This window comes from Leuciscus leuciscus (assembly GCF_965113295.1).
Source record: "Leuciscus leuciscus genome assembly, chromosome: 4".
Taxonomy (NCBI): domain Eukaryota; kingdom Metazoa; phylum Chordata; class Actinopteri; order Cypriniformes; family Leuciscidae; genus Leuciscus; species Leuciscus leuciscus.
Window position 1 is genome coordinate 23,341,725 of NC_138728.1, and position 20,236 is coordinate 23,361,960.

A 20,236-nucleotide genomic window follows, 5' to 3' on the forward strand; every position below is an offset into this window, starting at 1 on the left:
TTTCGTGGCTGAAAACAGCCACTACTTTAAACTGCTGTAAAAATGTATCAGATAAAAAATGTTTTCAATTTTTTTTGCATAAATCTATTAATCAACCTCAGTCCTGCTCAAAAATACAAAATGTTTAAAAAAAAATCGGGATTTTAACTCTTTAATTGTCAAATTAATAAATGATGTCACTGATTTGGGAAAAAAAAACACACAAAATGACTAATTTTCAATATAAAATGTGAATGTGGACTGGATTTTTTTTTTACCTTTTATCACAGTCTTGGACATGTCAAAGATTAGAAACAACATTGGTTTTGATGCATTGTTAGTTTTTGTGCAGCATCAGATTTTAACTTTTTCTCCCTCATTTACTGTTCGTGGCTGTTTTTGCCCCATTGACTTCCATTATAACCACATTTTTTGATTGCAAAGCCATGACACCATATAATCATGCATTTTTGATTGTTGGTGGTTTTCCCTGTTGGGAAGAGGTCAAATTTGTAATTTTTACTGTTGATAACCAGGTGGCACCATTAACCCTTTAGATAGGCCTGTGCAAAAAAAAAGCTTAGTTTCTGGCTTTTACATGGAGTTATATGGAGTATAATAGCATATTTGTGTGTGTGTGTGTGTGTGTGTGTGTGTGTGCGTGTGTGTGTGTGTGTGTGTGTGTGTGTGTGTGTGTGTGTGCGTGTGTTTGTTTTTGTGGTTTACGAGGACTTTTGACCTGAATACGCACCAGCACTATGGGGACATTTGGGTTTATGAGGACAGAGGCCATGTCCTCATAAATCCGACAGCGTAGATGTCATTTACTACGTTCCAGAAGCTCCCTCTCAAAGTTTGGCGCCATGTCCTTACATACCACAAAACCCTGAAATTTTACCATACACAGTGTATCCCTGATTTCGAGAGTGCGCCCCTGTAGCCAGGTCCTGGTATTACACCCGCGTCATCAAAAATTTGCATCTTTTACACAAGTGTATTCTTTGGGGCCTGTGATTGGTCAGATCGGTACCGGTAGGCGGGAAATCGCGAAAACAAGATGGCGCCAGTGGGCGGAGCTTCAATCAGCTTTAGTGATTGGTCAGATCGGTACCGGTAGGCGGGAGATCGCGAAAACAAGATGGCGCCAGTGGGCGGAGCTTCAGTCAGCTTTAAAATGTGTAGCAACTTAATGCAAAATACTAATTATTTAAGTATTTTTGCCTGTAATTTATTAATTTTGCATTAAATATATGATAAATAAATAAATAAAATCCCGTTTATATTATGATAAGTACAACGTAATCAGAGGTGTAGTCATTCGTCGTCACGTCATTTCCTGTTTGGACTGGACAAACTCTGCACCTGAGAAGACATCTGTGGACCTGATGAAGGCAACTGTTATCCAAAAGGTAAGTTATAACGTTGTTTAATTGCTTCTCTAATAGCATGTGGGTCCGGTTGGCTTGTTTGTGCATGTTCTGTATGCTCTTCGCTGCTCGTTTTACAGTTAGAAAGCAGCTAGCGCGTGATGCTAACGGTGCTAGCGGACCTATAGTGATTCTGTTTACAGACTGACATGAGGGAATCAGCGATGCTTGTCATTTTAAACTCGTTTTCGATTGCACTATATTTGTAACTGCTACCTTTTCTGATCTCATAAAATAGTCTAGCCATCATAATAACGCGTTGTCATGACTACAGTATGTGAAGGGGAGGCTATTTCACCCAGTACAGTATCCTGATATGCTACTGTTAATATTACTACAGTTATGCTTGCTTTAAACACATTAAGACACAAATATGTGCTCATATTACTCCTGACTATAATAAAATATACTCTGAATATTATTAGAACTGTCAGTCTGATTCAGTCTTATTAATACTGTCACTATTATTGCCTATAATGTATCAATTGTGAATGAAATCTATGAATGAATAGTTATTATCAATTAACATATTCCTTAAATATCATATAATAATAAAGTATTAAAATAACTTGAATGCTGTTTACCATAATTGATCAATTTATTTAAAACAAGCTTTTTGAATAATATGTCAAATGAAATGCAATGGTCGTGATTAATGAGAGTCTTTTTCTATGCGCGCAGACACATGAGATAATGGCTGAAGTGAGTCAGTGAAGGAGAAGATCAAGATCTGGAGGAGGACATGCCGTTTACAGACAAAGATGAGCTCCAGGGCAGATTCAGCAATCATTATAAAGGTGAGTTCAGGGTTTCCATGCTTAAGCAGTGCCATGCGACCAGTGTTCCTCAGAAACAGATTATTTGCCACTGTTATCAGTCCCTGAATTATGATTGTGTGTGTAAGAAGTGAGTCACGATCACTTACTGTACATCTAGCACAGGCGCAATGTCTCGTATCACTCTCATACATACACACACTTGAACTCAGTGCCGTCCAAATGTATCTAGTTACCAGTGTCCCAGTAAAACTAGTGTCCTCATAGACCAGTATTCTGTTAAACTTACACAACACACTGAGATTCTTCAGTCAAAGTCAAACATCAGGAACATGCTCTTATGATGTCCTCATAAATCTAGTGTCCTCATAGACCAGGATTCTGTTAAACTTACACAACACACTGAGATTCTTCAGTCAAGTCAAACATCAGGATCATGCTCTTATGATGTCCTCATAAAACGGTGTCCTCATAAAACTGGTGTAAAGCTACACACAACCTGACACACTGGAATGAAAACACATGTAATGTGATGCATAAAAGCCGTGAACATTACCTTGTGGTAGCATTTAAATATTGATTTGAAAACTTTAACTATTTTGAAATCTTGTATATTATCTCAAATCAGTATTTCATGTGCAAATATTTATTGATAGGTAGCTGTGTATCAGGACCCTTATTATCCTGTCAGTTTATTTTTTATTAATTACTGACTGACTGTACATTATCCTTTATATATTCCATTTATAATGCTTTTTTTAAACTCTTAGGTGAAGTGTTTCTGTATGTAACGCTTAATTTCATATTCTCAGATGAGCCATAAGAGCCAGTGGTCATCAGGCAGTGATTGTGCTGCTCTTACTGTGGGACTAGACAAGGTAAGTGAGAGTTGTGCTGGAAGAGAACGAGCAAACGAAGCAGAGACATCTGTGAGATCTAGTGTTCACATATTTACACCACTGTTTCATGTCTAATGTTATGTTTTGTAGACTCTCAGTGAGGTTGAACCCTCCACTCTCGAAATGAAGAGTCCGTCCCCGTCCCAGTCAGAAGTCAGAGATGTACAGAAGGTATTGTTTTTTTGGAAATCAAATTAGGGATACAGCGATATGAACATTTGGGCCGATAACTGATCATTCTTTATATTCGAAAGCCGATATCTGATATATTAGCCGATGAATCTAAATCCAAAATTTGATATACTTTGAAAGCCTGATTACAAAAACGAAACGCACATCATTTAAAGCCAATGTCCCAAACACTTCAACATAAATCAAACATATACAGTACAGTGGCCTAGTGTAAGATTCCTTAACTTTTAAAATGAATTTTACATTCATATTTCCAACTTTCTTTATAAAAAAATGGCAATACTTTATAAAAAGGTTTCATCTTGTTAGTATTAGTTAACATGAACTAACAATGAATGAACAATACTTCTACAGGATTTACTTAATGTTTATCTTACTTAACGTTAATCTCAACATTTTCCAAGACATTTTAGGATCCAGTGTTGTATCTGTTAATTTAATACACTGTGAACGAACATGAATTCGCATATTTTATTAACTCACATTAACAAAAGTTTTTCAATATGAAAAGCAATTTCACTAAATGAATTGAATAGCTCTATTTGGAAATAATTAATCATTCTAGAATGATTGGTGTGATTTTGTAGGGGTTTGCATCTGCATAGAAAATAATAAATTGCAAGCAGAGATAAAAAAAATTAACAAAGATGTGAAATAAACAATGCCTCATATATTCCAGGTAAGTCTAACAGCATTTAGGTACAGAACTTGAGGAATCAACTGTAAAATAACACGGCATAGTCTTTACATAGCCTGACTTCACAGAGGCCTATACTGCAATGTCACTACCACAGATGGGTATGAATGATAAAGCAATACATTGTGCAGCCCTACAAGTTAATGTTCATGGCTTTAATGCATCACATTACATGCATGTTCATTACAGTGTGTCAAGTGTGTGTGTGTCTTACACCTGTTTTATGAGGACACCGTTTTATGAGGACATCATAAGAGCAATGTCCTGATGTTTAACTTGACAGGAGAATCTCAGTGTGTTGTGTAAGTTTGACAGAATCCTGGTCTATGAGGACACTAGTTTTACCGGGACACACATATGGAATATTAGGATCGATACTGATAACCCATAATTCACAGCTCATTGTGGCTAATACCAATAGCGAAAACTATTTGTGCTTGTCAGATTAAATATAATCATTGAAGAAGTTGGTAAAAAATAGCAACCTCTGTTTGGCTTTCAATAAGTGATACTAAAATTAGTATTTATTTGTCTTTTTTATATATTTTTACTACTTTTTTTTTCAGATGATAACTCTGAAGAATCAGATGAAACCTGAACAAGATACAGCAACTCTAAAGGTATCCAATAAGTTAATGTAATAACTCTGTTTCCTCAGAAACAGATTATTTGCCACAGTTATCAGTCCCTGAATTATGATTGTGTGTGTAAGAAGTGAGTCACGATCACTTACTGTACATCTAGCACAGGCGCAATGTCTCGTATCACTCTCATACATACACACACTTGAACTCAGTGCCGTCCAAATGTATCTAGTTACCAGTGTCCCAGTAAAACTAGTGTCCTCATAGACCAGGATTCTGTTAAACTTACACAACACACTGAGATTCTTCAGTCAAAGTCAAACATCAGGATCATGTTCTTATGATGTCCTCATAAATCTAGTGTCCTCATAGACCAGGATTCTGTTAAACTTACACAACACACTGAGATTCTTCAGTCAAAGTCAAACATCAGGAACATGCTCTTATGATGTCCTCATAAATCTAGTGTCCTCATAGACCAGGATTCTGTTAAACTTACACAACACACTGAGATTCTTCAGTCAAAGTCAAACATCAGGATCATGCTCTTATGATGTCCTCATAAATCTAGTGTCCTCATAGACCAGGATTCTGTTAAACTTACACAACACACTGAGATTCTTCAGTCAAAGTCAAACATCAGGAACATGCTCTTATGATGTCCTCATAAATCTAGTGTCCTCATAGACCAGGATTCTGTTAAACTTACACAACACACTGAGATTCTTCAGTCAAGTCAAACATCAGGAACATGCTCTTATGATGTCCTCATAAAACGGTGTCCTCATAAAACTGGTGTAAAGCTACACACAACCTGACACACTGGAATGAAAACACATGTAATGTGATGCATAAAAGCCGTGAACATTACCTTGTGGTAGCATTTAAATATTGAAATATTGATTTGAAAACTTTAACTATTTTGTAATCTTGTATATTATCTCAAATCAGTATTTCATGTGCAAATATTTATTGATAGGTAGCTGTGTATCAGGACCCTTATTATCCTGTCAGTTTATTTTTTATTAATTACTGACTGACTGTACATTATCCTTTATATATTCCATTTATAATGCTTTTTTTAAACTCTTAGGTGAAGTGTTTCTGTATGTAACGCTTAATTTCATATTCTCAGATGAGCCATAAGAGCCAGTGGTCATCAGGCAGTGATTGTGCTGCTCTTACTGTGGGACTAGACAAAGTAAGTGAGAGTTGTGCTGGAAGAGAACGAGCAAACGAAGCAGAGACATCTGTGAGATCTAGTGTTCACATATTTACACCACTGTTTCATGTCTAATGTTATGTTTTGTAGACTCTCAGTGAGGTTGAACCCTCCACTCTCGAAATGAAGAGTCCGTCCCCGTCCCAGTCAGAAGTCAGAGATGTACAGAAGGTATTGTTTTTTTGGAAATCAAATTAGGGATACAGCGATATGAACATTTGGGCCGATAACTGATCATTCTTTATATTCGAAAGCCGATATCTGATATATTAGCCGATGAATCTAAATCCAAAATTTGATATACTTTGAAAGCCTGATTACAAAAACGAAACGCACATCATTTAAAGCCAATGTCCCAAACACTTCAACATAAATCAAACATATACAGTACAGTGGCCTAGTGTAAGATTCCTTAACTTTTAAAATGAATTTTACATTCATATTTCCAACTTTCTTTATAAAAAGGTTTCATCTTGTTAGTATTAGTTAACATGAACTAACAATGAATGAACAATACTTCTACAGGATTTACTTAATGTTTATCTTACTTAACGTTAATCTCAACATTTTCCAAGACATTTTAGGATCCAGTGTTGTATCTGTTAATTTAATACACTGTGAACGAACATGAATTCGCATATTTTATTAACTCACATTAACAAAAGTTTTTCAATATGAAAAGCAATTTCACTAAATGAATTGAATAGCTCTATTTGGAAATAATTAATCATTCTAGAATGATTGGTGTGATTTTGTAGGGGTTTGCATCTGCATAGAAAATAATAAATTGCAAGCAGAGATAAAAAAAATTAACAAAGATGTGAAATAAACAATGCCTCATATATTCCAGGTAAGTCTAACAGCATTTAGGTACAGAACTTGAGGAATCAACTGTAAAATAACACGGCATAGTCTTTACATAGCCTGACTTCACAGAGGCCTATACTGCAATGTCACTACCACAGATGGGTATGAATGATAAAGCAATACATTGTGCAGCCCTACAAGTTAATGTTCATGGCTTTAATGCATCACATTACATGCATGTTCATTACAGTGTGTCAAGTGTGTGTGTGTCTTACACCTGTTTTATGAGGACACCGTTTTATGAGGACATCATAAGAGCAATGTCCTGATGTTTAACTTGACAGGAGAATCTCAGTGTGTTGTGTAAGTTTGACAGAATCCTGGTCTATGAGGACACTAGTTTTACCGGGACACACATATGGAATATTAGGATCGATACTGATAACCCATAATTCACAGCTCATTGTGGCTAATACCAATAGCGAAAACTATTTGTGCTTGTCAGATTAAATATAATCATTGAAGTTGGTAAAAAATAGCAACCTCTGTTTGGCTGTCAATAAGTGATACTAAAATTAGTATTTATTTGTCTTTTTTATATATTTTTACAACTTTTTTTTTTCAGATGATAACTCTGAAGAATCAGATGAAACCTGAACAAGATACAGCAACTCTAAAGGTATCCAATAAGTTAATGTAATAACTCTGTTTCCTCAGAAACAGATTATTTGCCACAGTTATCAGTCCCTGAATTATGATTGTGTGTGTAAGAAGTGAGTCACGATCACTTACTGTACATCTAGCACAGGCGCAATGTCTCGTATCACTCTCATACATACACACACTTGAACTCAGTGCCGTCCAAATGTATCTAGTTACCAGTGTCCCAGTAAAACTAGTGTCCTCATAGACCAGGATTCTGTTAAACTTACACAACACACTGAGATTCTTCAGTCAAAGTCAAACATCAGGATCATGTTCTTATGATGTCCTCATAAATCTAGTGTCCTCATAGACCAGGATTCTGTTAAACTTACACAACACACTGAGATTCTTCAGTCAAAGTCAAACATCAGGAACATGCTCTTATGATGTCCTCATAAATCTAGTGTCCTCATAGACCAGGATTCTGTTAAACTTACACAACACACTGAGATTCTTCAGTCAAGTCAAACATCAGGAACATGCTCTTATGATGTCCTCATAAAACGGTGTCCTCATAAAACTGGTGTAAAGCTACACACAACCTGACACACTGGAATGAAAACACATGTAATGTGATGCATAAAAGCCGTGAACATTACCTTGTGGTAGCATTTAAATATTGAAATATTGATTTGAAAACTTTAACTATTTTGTAATCTTGTATATTATCTCAAATCAGTATTTCATGTGCAAATATTTATTGATAGGTAGCTGTGTATCAGGACCCTTATTATCCTGTCAGTTTATTTTTTATTAATTACTGACTGACTGTACATTATCCTTTATATATTCCATTTATAATGCTTTTTTTAAACTCTTAGGTGAAGTGTTTCTGTATGTAACGCTTAATTTCATATTCTCAGATGAGCCATAAGAGCCAGTGGTCATCAGGCAGTGATTGTGCTGCTCTTACTGTGGGACTAGACAAGGTAAGTGAGAGTTGTGCTGGAAGAGAACGAGCAAACGAAGCAGAGACATCTGTGAGATCTAGTGTTCACATATTTACACCACTGTTTCATGTCTAATGTTATGTTTTGTAGACTCTCAGTGAGGTTGAACCCTCCACTCTCGAAATGAAGAGTCCGTCCCCGTCCCAGTCAGAAGTCAGAGATGTACAGAAGGTATTGTTTTTTTGGAAATCAAATTAGGGATACAGCGATATGAACATTTGGGCCGATAACTGATCATTCTTTATATTCGAAAGCCGATATCTGATATATTAGCCGATGAATCTAAATCCAAAATTTGATATACTTTGAAAGCCTGATTACAAAAACGAAACGCACATCATTTAAAGCCAATGTCCCAAACACTTCAACATAAATCAAACATATACAGTACAGTGGCCTAGTGTAAGATTCCTTAACTTTTAAAATGAATTTTACATTCATATTTCCAACTTTCTTTATAAAAAAATGGCAATACTTTATAAAAAGGTTTCATCTTGTTAGTATTAGTTAACATGAACTAACAATGAATGAACAATACTTCTACATGATTTACTTAATGTTTATCTTACTTAACGTTAATCTCAACATTTTCCAAGACATTTTAGGATCCAGTGTTGTATCTGTTAATTTAATGCACTGTGAACGAACATGAACTCACATATTTTATTAACTCACATTAACAAAAGTTTTTCTCTGTTAGTTCATGTTAGTTAATGCAATAACATATGTATTGTGAAGTTTTACCAAAACATCTATTGCCTTAATAATAATAATAATAATAATAATAAATCAAATGAAATTAAAATGCAAACAAGTTATTAGACAACATTAAACTTAAAATGAAATGGCCTAAAGAGCTGAAGGAACACCCCTAAACTGAGGCTTTGTTAGATGGTTTTAGCTCAACGGAACACAACCTATATATGATAAATTAGATATTTATACAAAAGAAACACAATATTACAACTTATACTTGCACAAAATCATGCACAGATTAACTTGAGCTATTATTAATAGTAATCAACTATTACATAGTGAAACTCCTGTTGTGGATGCGCTCCTCCCAGGACAACACGCTGAAACACAGCAACTAAACCCAAAGAATTCACAACGTTTTTAATGCAATAGTTTGCTCATTATAGTGTTATGTATATATGACAGTCCCAATCATAATTAATGTTTTGCTGACCACCGGTAGGCCTACAGTGAAGTGTTTACTGCAGCACTCATTAACTCAGCCAAATGCATCCTATATGAGATAAATCAGATATATAACAAAAATAAAAAATATTACAACTTACAATTCCACAAGCGAACTCTCCCTGTAACAATGCGCTGATTTCACAGATTTGTGATTCAAACATTTCAAAACCATCATGGTGAACAGCGCACATCTGAAGCTGAAGGAAGTAATCCATTATTTATTAGTGTTAATATAGCGGCCTAATTTTCTTATCGGATTGACAATGATAACATTAATAATGAGCATTATTTTCATGCATCCCTGATTGGTTATGACCATATATTTATAGGGTTTTAACTTTATACTTGATTACAACTTATGTCACAGTGTTTTAAATCTTAAGTCACTGTTTGAAATGTCCCATCATACCTGAATTAGTTTGGCGTCATCAGCCTTCTTTTGCTCAAGTATATCATTGATAATGTGAAATTGTTTTAATTTTATGTTTTATGACAGTGATCAGTCAGTGTTAATGGAGTCAAGTATCTGTGCTGCTTCATTTGGAGAATCTCTGAATCCTTTGTATCTAATAGATGTTTATTTTTTCTTTCTTTGCCTTGCTTTCAGGTGAGCCCTGAGAAGGAACAATCATCATTGGAGGATCAAGACTGTGTTGAGATGGTAATAAAAAGAGCATTGCATCATTTTAGGAAATGCTAGTCTAGTAAGAACTTTTTCACATCATCTTTGGGGCTGTTTTACACCTGGTCATTTCATTGTCAAAACAATTCCATTTACACTTGGCCACATAAATGTGTCTGCACAAAACAGACATAAATCCGATCTTCATTTCCCGCGCTATATCAGATTTAACGGTGTTCACGTCATCGAAAGCTACCGCTATGAGCAGCATTTTTTGTATCAGCTAATTTTAAGATCAATAGGAGAGAGAGTAGCATCAGCACTGGTAAAATCATTTATTCTCACTACTTTTAATGAAGATGACTGTGTGTTGAGCATCTGCGACTTACTTTAATTTATTTTTAGTTTGTATTTTGTGCATCAGCATGCTGAAGAGATCCTCAGCTACTCATCTGCAGTGATGCGTGTTGCAGAAGCGCTGTCATATCTCACTATATCGTGTCATATAGCCTAAAATACGCTCTCACCTGTTTATTATTTGGCATTTTTGGGAGGAGTAAAATTCATAGTGTTACCATTAATTTACTCTAGTGACCCACCACAGTCTAATCTGTCCCTCCACAGTTTGAACCAAAAGAACCGAAAATATTTTTACGCCTCATAATAACATAAATTGTCTTTGTTTTTTGCGCAATTGCTTTGGCAAAGCATCTCTCAAACATATTAAAATCAAAAGCACAACATGGCTTAATGCCCTTATCAAATCGCAAAAGACGATAAGAAAGTAAGTCTGTAGTCTGTTGTGCTGCGTGTTTCAAACTGAAGAGCACACTTTGCTCGCTCGATCAGCTCATGATCTGGCTTTTTCCATGCCTCGTTTCACAGGGAATGAATGCAGTGAACTCCATCTCTGCATGTGCCATAAGTTTAACATGCATTTGGGAACGCAACCAGCACCAGTTACTCTCTATTTTCACATTCGCATTATATCCACATTTTTTGTGGTAATCCAATTTTGCAATAAGATGCGTTTATAAACCTGTTTTCACTTAAACTGCAGGTTTCTGCCAGTATAACAGCTTAAGTGAAGAAATTAAGAAAGTATTATAACCTCTTATTGTAAAATAATATACTCATTATAAAATATTAATTTTTCATTGACAGTATTAGTATATCACTGTCTAGGCGATAATTCTAATAATAGTGATCTTAGTGAAGTATTATAGTTGTTATTAATATGATTATTATTATTAAACGGTGCCATTTGTCATGTTTCATAAATGACTTCTGAATACAGGTTAAACTGAAGATGTTCTTGTTTTAAATGTCTCTTTTTCTTTAAGATGAGATCAGTATGACGGACTCTGATGCCAGTGATCCTGATGAAAGCGGTTCTGAAGGTGATGTTCCTGCTGGAGCTGCAGGCGTCTCCAGTAATGTTGGTATGTGTCAACTAATGCTGGGTTACACACCAAAAGATTTTTTACATCTTATAAGATTTTCAAAATGTGATAGACCACAAACATGAGGACAAAAAATCCTAGATTTAACCGTTTTGCTCCTATAGTGTGTGGTGTGCCATGATGTGAAAAGACCGTGAGGGTTGGGTATCGTTTAAATTAACGATTCCGATTCTGCTTATCGAATCCGGTTCTTAACGATTCTTGGTTTCGATTCCAATATTTATTGGAGAGAAAAAAGAGAGCAAATACTTTTTTCTACCTTTTATTCTTGTTACATTTAGGCTATTACCAGTAAAACTGTGACAATGCATCTTAATTTACAATATACTGTATATATATAACACTTTAAGGAATTATAGACTCGACTCGTATTAATTGTCTGATGTATTTATTCATGATCTCTATTTTAAACAAAACTGGTTCTCATTTTATCCAGAATTATGCGGCTCTAGTTTTGTACCTGAGTGTGAGAGACTGCTATTGCTGCTGCTAGTAGCTTTATCTGGTGTGTGGAAACCTGTGGTACTGCTGTTGAGAGATCGCACCGAATCAAATGCGCTGCATTCCTTCAAATTGACCCTGTGTTGCAGCAAATGTTTCATCATATTGGAGGTGCTTCCTCCCTTGCATGAAATGTCTTTCTTGCATGTGATACAATTCGCTGTATTTTCATCTTTTTTTGAAAAGCTTAACCAAACTTTTGAACGTCTGCTGCGCTCCGCCATCGTAAATATAATGTACAGCGCATGTGCGGCAGGCAGGTCCTGGCAGATCAATACAACTGTAAACAAATGCTCACTGCCATTCACCTCGCGCATGTGAGCATCACCAAAGTAAGGAATCGATAAGCGGAATTGAAGTGCGCACGTCTTATCAAATCCCCTGTTTTTGGCATTTTGGAACCGGTTCTAGATACCCAACCCTAAAGACCATGCAATCAGAGTCTCGACTGTTAACACTCTAGAGACCTCAGAATAAGCATGGCGGACGATATGCAGGAAGAAATTGCAATGATAGTGTTTGGAAAAGTTTTACACAACACGTTGTGTAAACATTTGTTCCACAAATCAACAAGCTGATCCTCCATCTCTGCTGTCCACATCAATTTCACTTTGTGCCGCCATGACTGCGTTTGTTATGCTTCCTTCTTCCTTCATCTCGCTTTCTGATTGGATATTGTTTCCTTTCACGTGATAATCTCCAGAGCATGCGCGCGTTTGTCCTTGGGCTTCCCCCCACATTTCAGGATTTCTGATCGTAAATATTCAACATGTTGAATATTTGCGATTCGAGATCAGGGCGGCTCCGACGTTCTTCCGATCAGATTCGGACACTCTTAACACACCTCACACCAAGGGAAAATCTGATAAGATAATCTATAACCATCAAGATAATCGGGACACAGCTAGGATTGTCAGAAGGGGGAAATCGGCCCAAAATCAGCTTGATTATCTTTTGGTGTGTACCCAGCATAACAAGTTTGTGTTTATGAACATGTTTATTATTATTTTAAACCAATATATATTGTGGTACAATTTTACGTTAGTATTTTCACCAAAGAAAAATGGTTTTAAGCCAGTTATATACACTGAACAAAATTATAGATCTAACTCAAAGTTCTAAGACTTCTTCTATGTACCCAAAATGCCTATTTCTCTCAAATATTGTTCAAAAATCTGTCTAAAGCTGTGTTAGTGAGCACTTCTCCTTTGCCGAGTTAATCCATCCACCTCACAGGTGTGGCATATCAAGATACTGATTAGACAGCATGATTATTGCACAGGTGTGCCTTAGGCTGGCCACAATAAAAGGCCACTCTAAAATGTGCAGTTTTATCACACAGCACAATGCCACAGATGTCGCAAGTTTTGAGGGAGCGTGCAATTGGCATGCTGACAGCAGGAATGTCCACCTGCTGTTGCCCGTGAATTGAATGTTCATTTCTCTACCATAAGCCGTCTCCAAAGGCTTTTCAGAGAATTTGGCAGTACATCCAACCGGCCTCACAACTGCAGACCACGTGTAACCACACCAGCCCAGGACTTCCACATCCAGCATCTTCACCTCCAACACCGTCTGAGGCCAGCCACCCGGACAGCTGCTGCAACAATCGGTTTGCATAACCAAAGAATTTCTGCACAAACTGTCAAAAACCGTCTCAGGGAAGCTCATCTGCATGCTCATCGTCCTCATCGGGGTCTCGACCTGCAGTTGGTCGTTGTAAACGACCTGCGTGGGCAAATGCTCACATTCGATGGCGTCTGGCACTTTGGAGAGGTGTTCTCTTCACGGATGAATCCCGGTTTTCACTGTACAGGGCAGATGGCAGACAGGTTTGCTGATGTCAACATTGTGGATCGAGTGGCCCATGGTGGGGTTATGGTATGTGCAGGCGTATGTTATGGACAACGAACGCAGGTGCATTTTATTGATGGCACTTTGAATGCACAGAGATACCTTGATGAGATCCTAAGGCCCATTGTTGTGCCATTCATCCACGACCATCACCTCATGTTGCAGCATGATAATGCACGGCCCCATTCTGCAAAGTTCTTGCATGGCCACCATTACTCACCGGACATGTCACCCATTGAGCATGTTTGGGATGCTCTGAATCGGCGTATACGACAACGTGTTCCAGGTCCTGCCAATATCCAGCAACTTCACACAGCCATTGAAGAGGAGTGGACCAACATTCCACAGGCCACAATCAACAACCTGATCAACTCTATGCGAAGGAGATGTGTTGTACTGCGTGAGGCAAATGATGGTCACACCAGATAATGACTTGTTTCCAGACCCCCGACACCCCCCAACCCCCAACCCCCCGACACCCCACACCCCCCACCCCCCGACACCACACAAAACTGCACATTTTAGAGTGGCCTTTTATTGTGGCTAGCCTAAGGCACACCTGTGCAATAATCATGCTGTCTAATCAGTATCTTGATATGCCACACCTGTGAGGTGGATGGATTATCTCGGCAAAGGAGAAGTGCTCACTAACACAGATTTAGACAGATTTGTGAACAATATTTGAGAGAAATAGGCCTTTTGTGTACATAGAAAAAGTCTTAACTTTTAGTTCAGCTCATGAAAAATGGGGGCAAAAACAAAAGCGTTTAGAATTTTGTTCATAGTGTATGTATATATATATCATACTATAGTGCAGGGTTCACCAATCTCAGTCCTGGAGGGCCGCTGTCCTGCAGTGTTTAGCTCCAACCCCAATTAAACACACCTGAACCAGATAATCAAGGTCTCACTAGGCATACTAGAAACTTTCAACCAGGTGTGTTGGAGCTGGTTGGAGCTAAACTCTGCAGGACAGCGGCCCTCCAGGACCGAGATTGGTGAACCCTGCTATAGTGTGTCAGTAGATAATATCAGATTACATTTCTAAACATTCCTTTTGCCATTAATTGTAAAAATCAGTTATCAATAATCAGATATTATTATAAATAACAATTTTTCTAGAACAAAATTAATGGAATCAGTACCAAACCAATAAGTTTATCATGTTCATGTTGGTCAAAAACTTTAAAAAGGAGATGTTTAACACAACATTCCATCTCCAGAATAATGAGTGTCATTTGAAATGTAATTTTTAGATATCAGATGTATAACCAGTTTTAAGTTCTAGATGCAGGTTTGAGTTACATCTGAGTTTCTGATCTGTCTGTAACTGATTTCCTACAGGTGTTCAGAAGATGCCCATCGAGAAACCACTGAAGTTCCTCAAGGTACCTGAGGTTTAAATCAGAATATGACCACCATTGTAAGTACATGAGCTCTCATATAGTTAGAGTTTACTAAAGCATGTATTCTTCTGTACAGAGAATGAATGTGAGGTAGGAATAGAAAACCTTGTGGAAAGGACAAAAAGTGTGCTGGTCAAATGCTGAAGTTACAGCTGCAATTGAACATTTTAAGGCACATACACTCACCTAAAGGATTATTAGGAACACCATAGTAATACTGTGTTTGACCCCCTTTCGCCTTCAGAACTGCCTTAATTCTACGTGGCATTGATTCAACAAGGTGCTGAAAGCGTTCTTTAGAAATGTTGTCCCATATTGATAGGATAGCATCTTGCAGTTGATGGAGATTTGTGGGATGCACATCCAGGGCACGAAGCTCCCGTTCCACCACATCCCAAAGATGCTCTATTGGGTTGAGATCTGGTGACTGTGGGGGCCATTTTAGTACAGTGAACTCATTGTCATGTTCAAGAAACCAATTTGAAATGATTCGAGCTTTGTGACATGGTGCATTATCCTGCTGGAAGTAGCCATCAGAGGATGGGTACATGGTGGTCATAAAGGGATGGACATGGTCAGAAACAATGCTCAGGTAGGCCGTGGCATTTAAACGATGCCCAATTGGCACTAAGGGGCCTAAAGTGTGCCAAGAAAACATCCCCCACACCATTACACCACCACCACCAGCCTGCACAGTGGTAACAAGGCATGATGAATCCATGTTCTCATTCTGTTTACGCCAAATTCTGACTCTACCATCTGAATGTCTCAACAGAAATCGAGACTCATCAGACCAGGCAACATTTTTCCAGCCTTCAACTGTCCAATTTTGGTGAGCTTGTGCAAATTGTAGCCTCTTTTCCTATTTGTAGTGGAGATGAGTGGTACCCGGTGGGGTCTTCTGCTGTTGTAGCCCATCCGCCTCAAGGTTGTGCGTGTTGTGGCTTCACAAATGCTTTGCTGCATACCTCGGTTGTAACGAGTGGTTATTTCAGTCAAAGTTGCTCTTCTATCAGCTTGAATCAGTCGGCCCATTCTCCTCTGACCTCTAGCATCAACAAGGCATTTTCGCCCACAGGACTGCCGCATACTGGATGTTTTTCCCTTTTCACACCATTCTTTGTAAACCCTAGAAATGGTTGTGCGTGAAAATCCCAGTAACTGAGCAAATTGTGAAATACTCAGACCGGCCCGTCTGGCACCAACAACCATGCCACGCTCAAAATTGCTTAAATCACCTTTCTTTCCCATTCTGACATTCAGTTTGGAGTTCAGGAGATTGTCTTGACCAGGACCACACCCCTAAATGCATTGAAGCAACTGCCATGTGATTGGTTGATTAGATAATTGCATTAATGAGAAATTGAACAGGTGTTCCTAATAATCCTTTCGGTGAGTGTATAACCAAAGGAAAACTGGCCACACTGACTGAATGCCAGCAGTGTAAGACCGCTGAGGATCCTTTCCGTGGGTTTTCAATTTCTGCCTCTCTCTCATTCTCTGTACAGAAGAATACATGCTTTAGTATTCTCTAAACACATGTAGGGCTGGGTACCGAGTTCGATACTTTTTAGGTACCGACCGAATTGCCTCGATACTATCGAGTATCGAAAAATGACTTGTTTTTCGGTACCATATTTCGATACCTAAGGGGTTAACTCGTCAACGTCAGTGCTCAAACAAATACATATGAAATGCACAACAACACGCCTAAAGTCGCTCGCGCACATACACGTGAACTCTACACACACGAGACGCGGGGAACTCTCCGCGCACATACTCATATGAGACGCGCGCGTGCACACAAACTGTCCACGCACACATTCTCATATGAGACGCGAGCACACACACACACAAACTCGCGCACATACTCAATGAGACGCGAGCACACACACTCACAATACCCTAAAGATGTCGATCAAAAGTGTGGATACATTTCTCCAGGCTCGATGCCAACAGCGCGCGATGCAGTATTTGTGGTAAAATAATTGCTGCAAAGACGGTACCGCGACAGATATGATGAAGCCCTTGACAGTGCACGAGTAAACATAAGAGCAGAAAGTTGCTCCGTCTTCGACTGGTAAATGAAGATATACCTTGTTGATCACTCTGACTGTGTTTATATTGCAATAATGACCTACTGAGTGTACACTGCCGTTCAATAATGTGTTGGTTGGTCAGAATTTTTTTTTCACTAAGGATGCATTAAAGTGATCAATAATGACCTTAAAACATGTGTAATGTTACAAAAGATTTCCTTTTTTTAAATAAATGCTGTTCTTTTGAATGTTTTATTCATCAAAGAATCATGAAAAAATGTATCGTAGTTTCCAAAAACTGTTTTCATATTTCTGGAGGATCATGTGACACTGAAGTAATGATTTTGAAAATTCAGCTTTGACAACACAGGAATAAATTACATTTTGAAATATATTCAAATAAGATTTTAAATTGTAATACTATTCCACAATATTACAAGTTTTATTGTATCTTTGATCAGACAAATTCAGCTTTGGTGAGCATGAGCTCTATATAAAAAAAATATATATTTTGTTCCTTATGTATATGTATAAGGAATATTTTGTTCCTTTGTGCTTTTTTTGTTCCTTTGTGCACTGGCTAAGGAGCATGAGTCAAACTGAAAAAATAACACCAAGTTTTTCTGAGGTAAAGTGTTATGTAATCTTGTTAAAATGGATTTCATAAAATTGGTATCGAAAAAAGTATCGTTTAGGAACCGGTATCGAAATCAAGGTATCGGTATCGGTATTGGTATCGAAATTTTTTGAACGATACCCAGCCCTAAACACATGAGAGCTTTTGTACTTACAATGATGGTTGTATTCTAATGACACTATACTCTTCTAGAGCTGATGTACAGCCCAAACTAACTTTGTTGAATACTTTTCCTGTTATCTCTGTAATTCTGCTTTGAAACTTGACAATTCTGTTTACATTTTCTGGAAATAACAGAATTGTCTTTTTAGGTAAACCGTCCCTTGTAAGTCGGTTTCTCTACATGTTGCAGCATATATTGCATGTTGAGTGAGTTAATTTTATACATTTCAAAGCCTGTTTAATGACATCTTTAAATTGTGCCTGTTTCCAAGGGCTGTTTTGTCAATCTTTTCGAAGTTTTGAATGGTTCATCTGTTTGTCATTTTAATATGTCAAAACAGTAATGATACTGTATGCTTTCTGAAAGATCACACAGTTGTGCAAGTTTTATTGACCATGTTTTTAAGTTTGTGGATGTCACTTTCCCCTTAAAATGGCATGACATGATTGTATTACATGGTAAAACTGAAAAAAACTCAATGTTTATGATGATATTATTGAATTCATAATTAAAGCACCTCTAAAACACTTCTGTCCCTGTAATGTTGCAAGTTGTTTTGTGTATTGTATTGGAGATCCGGTACTCTTTAATCACCTTAGTCTTGGTAATACACCGTGTTGTCAGGTTTGTGTGTGTGTGTGGGCATGTACCATTAAACACACTCGTCCTTATAATGTTGGATTATGCAGTTGTGTATTGTGTTTAAGATCCAGTCCTCTTAAATCACCTTAGTCTTGGTAATACACTGTGTTGTCAGGTTTGTGTGTGTGTGTGGGCATGTACCAGTAAAACACATTGGTCCCTGTAATCCACTGAAATGACATATTTAGTGTATTGTAAAAAGAGTGTCCTCATAATCAAGTTGGGCCCCAAAAATCACAATTATGTCATAGGCGGGAACATTTTAGGATGGGCGGGAATGTCCTTGTGTACCACCAAAATATCATATGGTCATATTTTCTGTTCTGTTGTGTGTATAGAACATTTGAAGTCAGATTTGTGATCTGCAGATTAAAACAAAATTTTTGATATTTGTATCATCACTGTAGGGCATTGGGAAAGGGGTGTCCCCATATACCACCACCAAACTTGTTTGGGCATCAGTGTCCTTCTATACCACAAAAACAAGTATGTGTGTGTGTGTGTGTGTGTGTGTGTGTGTGTGTGTGTGTGTGTGTGTGTGTGTGTGTGAGTGAGAGAGTATGAGAACTCACCTTGATGCGTCTGAGAAAATCAAAATATGCACCTCAGCTCTCAGAACTACATGGAGTAAACAAAAACAAAGTAAATCCACTTGCTTTGTTTAGTCTGCATTTCTCACCATCAAAAGGCAGCAGATGCATAAATCTGCTGCCTTTTGATGGTGAGAAATGCAGACTAAACAAAGCAAGTGGATTTAAACACTTGCATGCAAGCCTGCTGGTCATTTGATGGTGGAAAGAGCAGAAAGCAACATGAGAAAGGGCTTGACTTGTAGTGAAGTTTTAGAGATGATTATGCAGCCTGACCCCTCCAGCAAGCTGCAGGATGTATCGTCTTCTCCCTCTGACACCACAGACTCAGGAGAGTCAGATCCTGATTTGGATGTGGCACCCTCATCCTCCTCCTCTAGCTTCCACTGAAGGAGAGGAGGATTCGGAGAATCCTGGATCTGGGTGGATTGGGAGAAACGGCGAAGTGTGGTTTTCCACCAACGCGGAGACAACTTTCTTCAGCCTGCCAACTCCCGTGACTCCAGGGCCGACGCGCTATGCCATCGCAAGGGTCCAGAACATGGATTCTGTGTTCAATCTGTTTTTTACGGAGTAAAAATAGGAGGGGAAGGCGATGATCCCACAGGCAACGTGTGGACTCCCCTGTGGACCTGTAGACGCCGGCCAAAATCAGTAGCCCCATGTAGGCACGGAGATCTGTGGAGTCCACCCCGGTCCAGTTTCTCATTGTGCGGCGCCCATGGAGGTTGGTCATGCTGACAATGAGGTCAATCATCTGCTCCGTAAAAAACAGAATCCGTTGAACACAGAATCCATGTTCTGGACCCTTGCGATGGCATAGCGTGTCGGCCCTGGAGTCACACCTCTGGCAGGCTGAAGAAAGGGAGTTATGTGCT

At 38.1% G+C, this 20,236-nt stretch overlaps 1 protein-coding gene across 1 annotated transcript; it reads left to right on the forward strand.

Moving 5' to 3' along the window:
• Window positions 1-663: 663 nt before the first annotated feature.
• LOC309496870 (uncharacterized protein) lies at window positions 664-19,316 on the forward strand. Its single transcript, XM_082167018.1, has 13 exons — window positions 664-2,203; window positions 2,995-3,060; window positions 3,172-3,252; window positions 4,537-4,590; window positions 5,690-5,755; window positions 5,867-5,947; window positions 7,209-7,262; window positions 8,152-8,217; window positions 8,329-8,409; window positions 10,049-10,102; window positions 11,407-11,505; window positions 15,226-15,269; window positions 18,275-19,316. The coding sequence occupies exons 1-11, from the start codon at window positions 2,168-2,170 to the stop codon at window positions 11,419-11,421; spliced, it is 654 nt and encodes a 217-aa protein (XP_082023144.1). The 5' UTR covers window positions 664-2,167; the 3' UTR covers window positions 11,422-11,505; window positions 15,226-15,269; window positions 18,275-19,316.
• The last annotated feature ends 920 nt before the right edge of the window (window positions 19,317-20,236 follow it).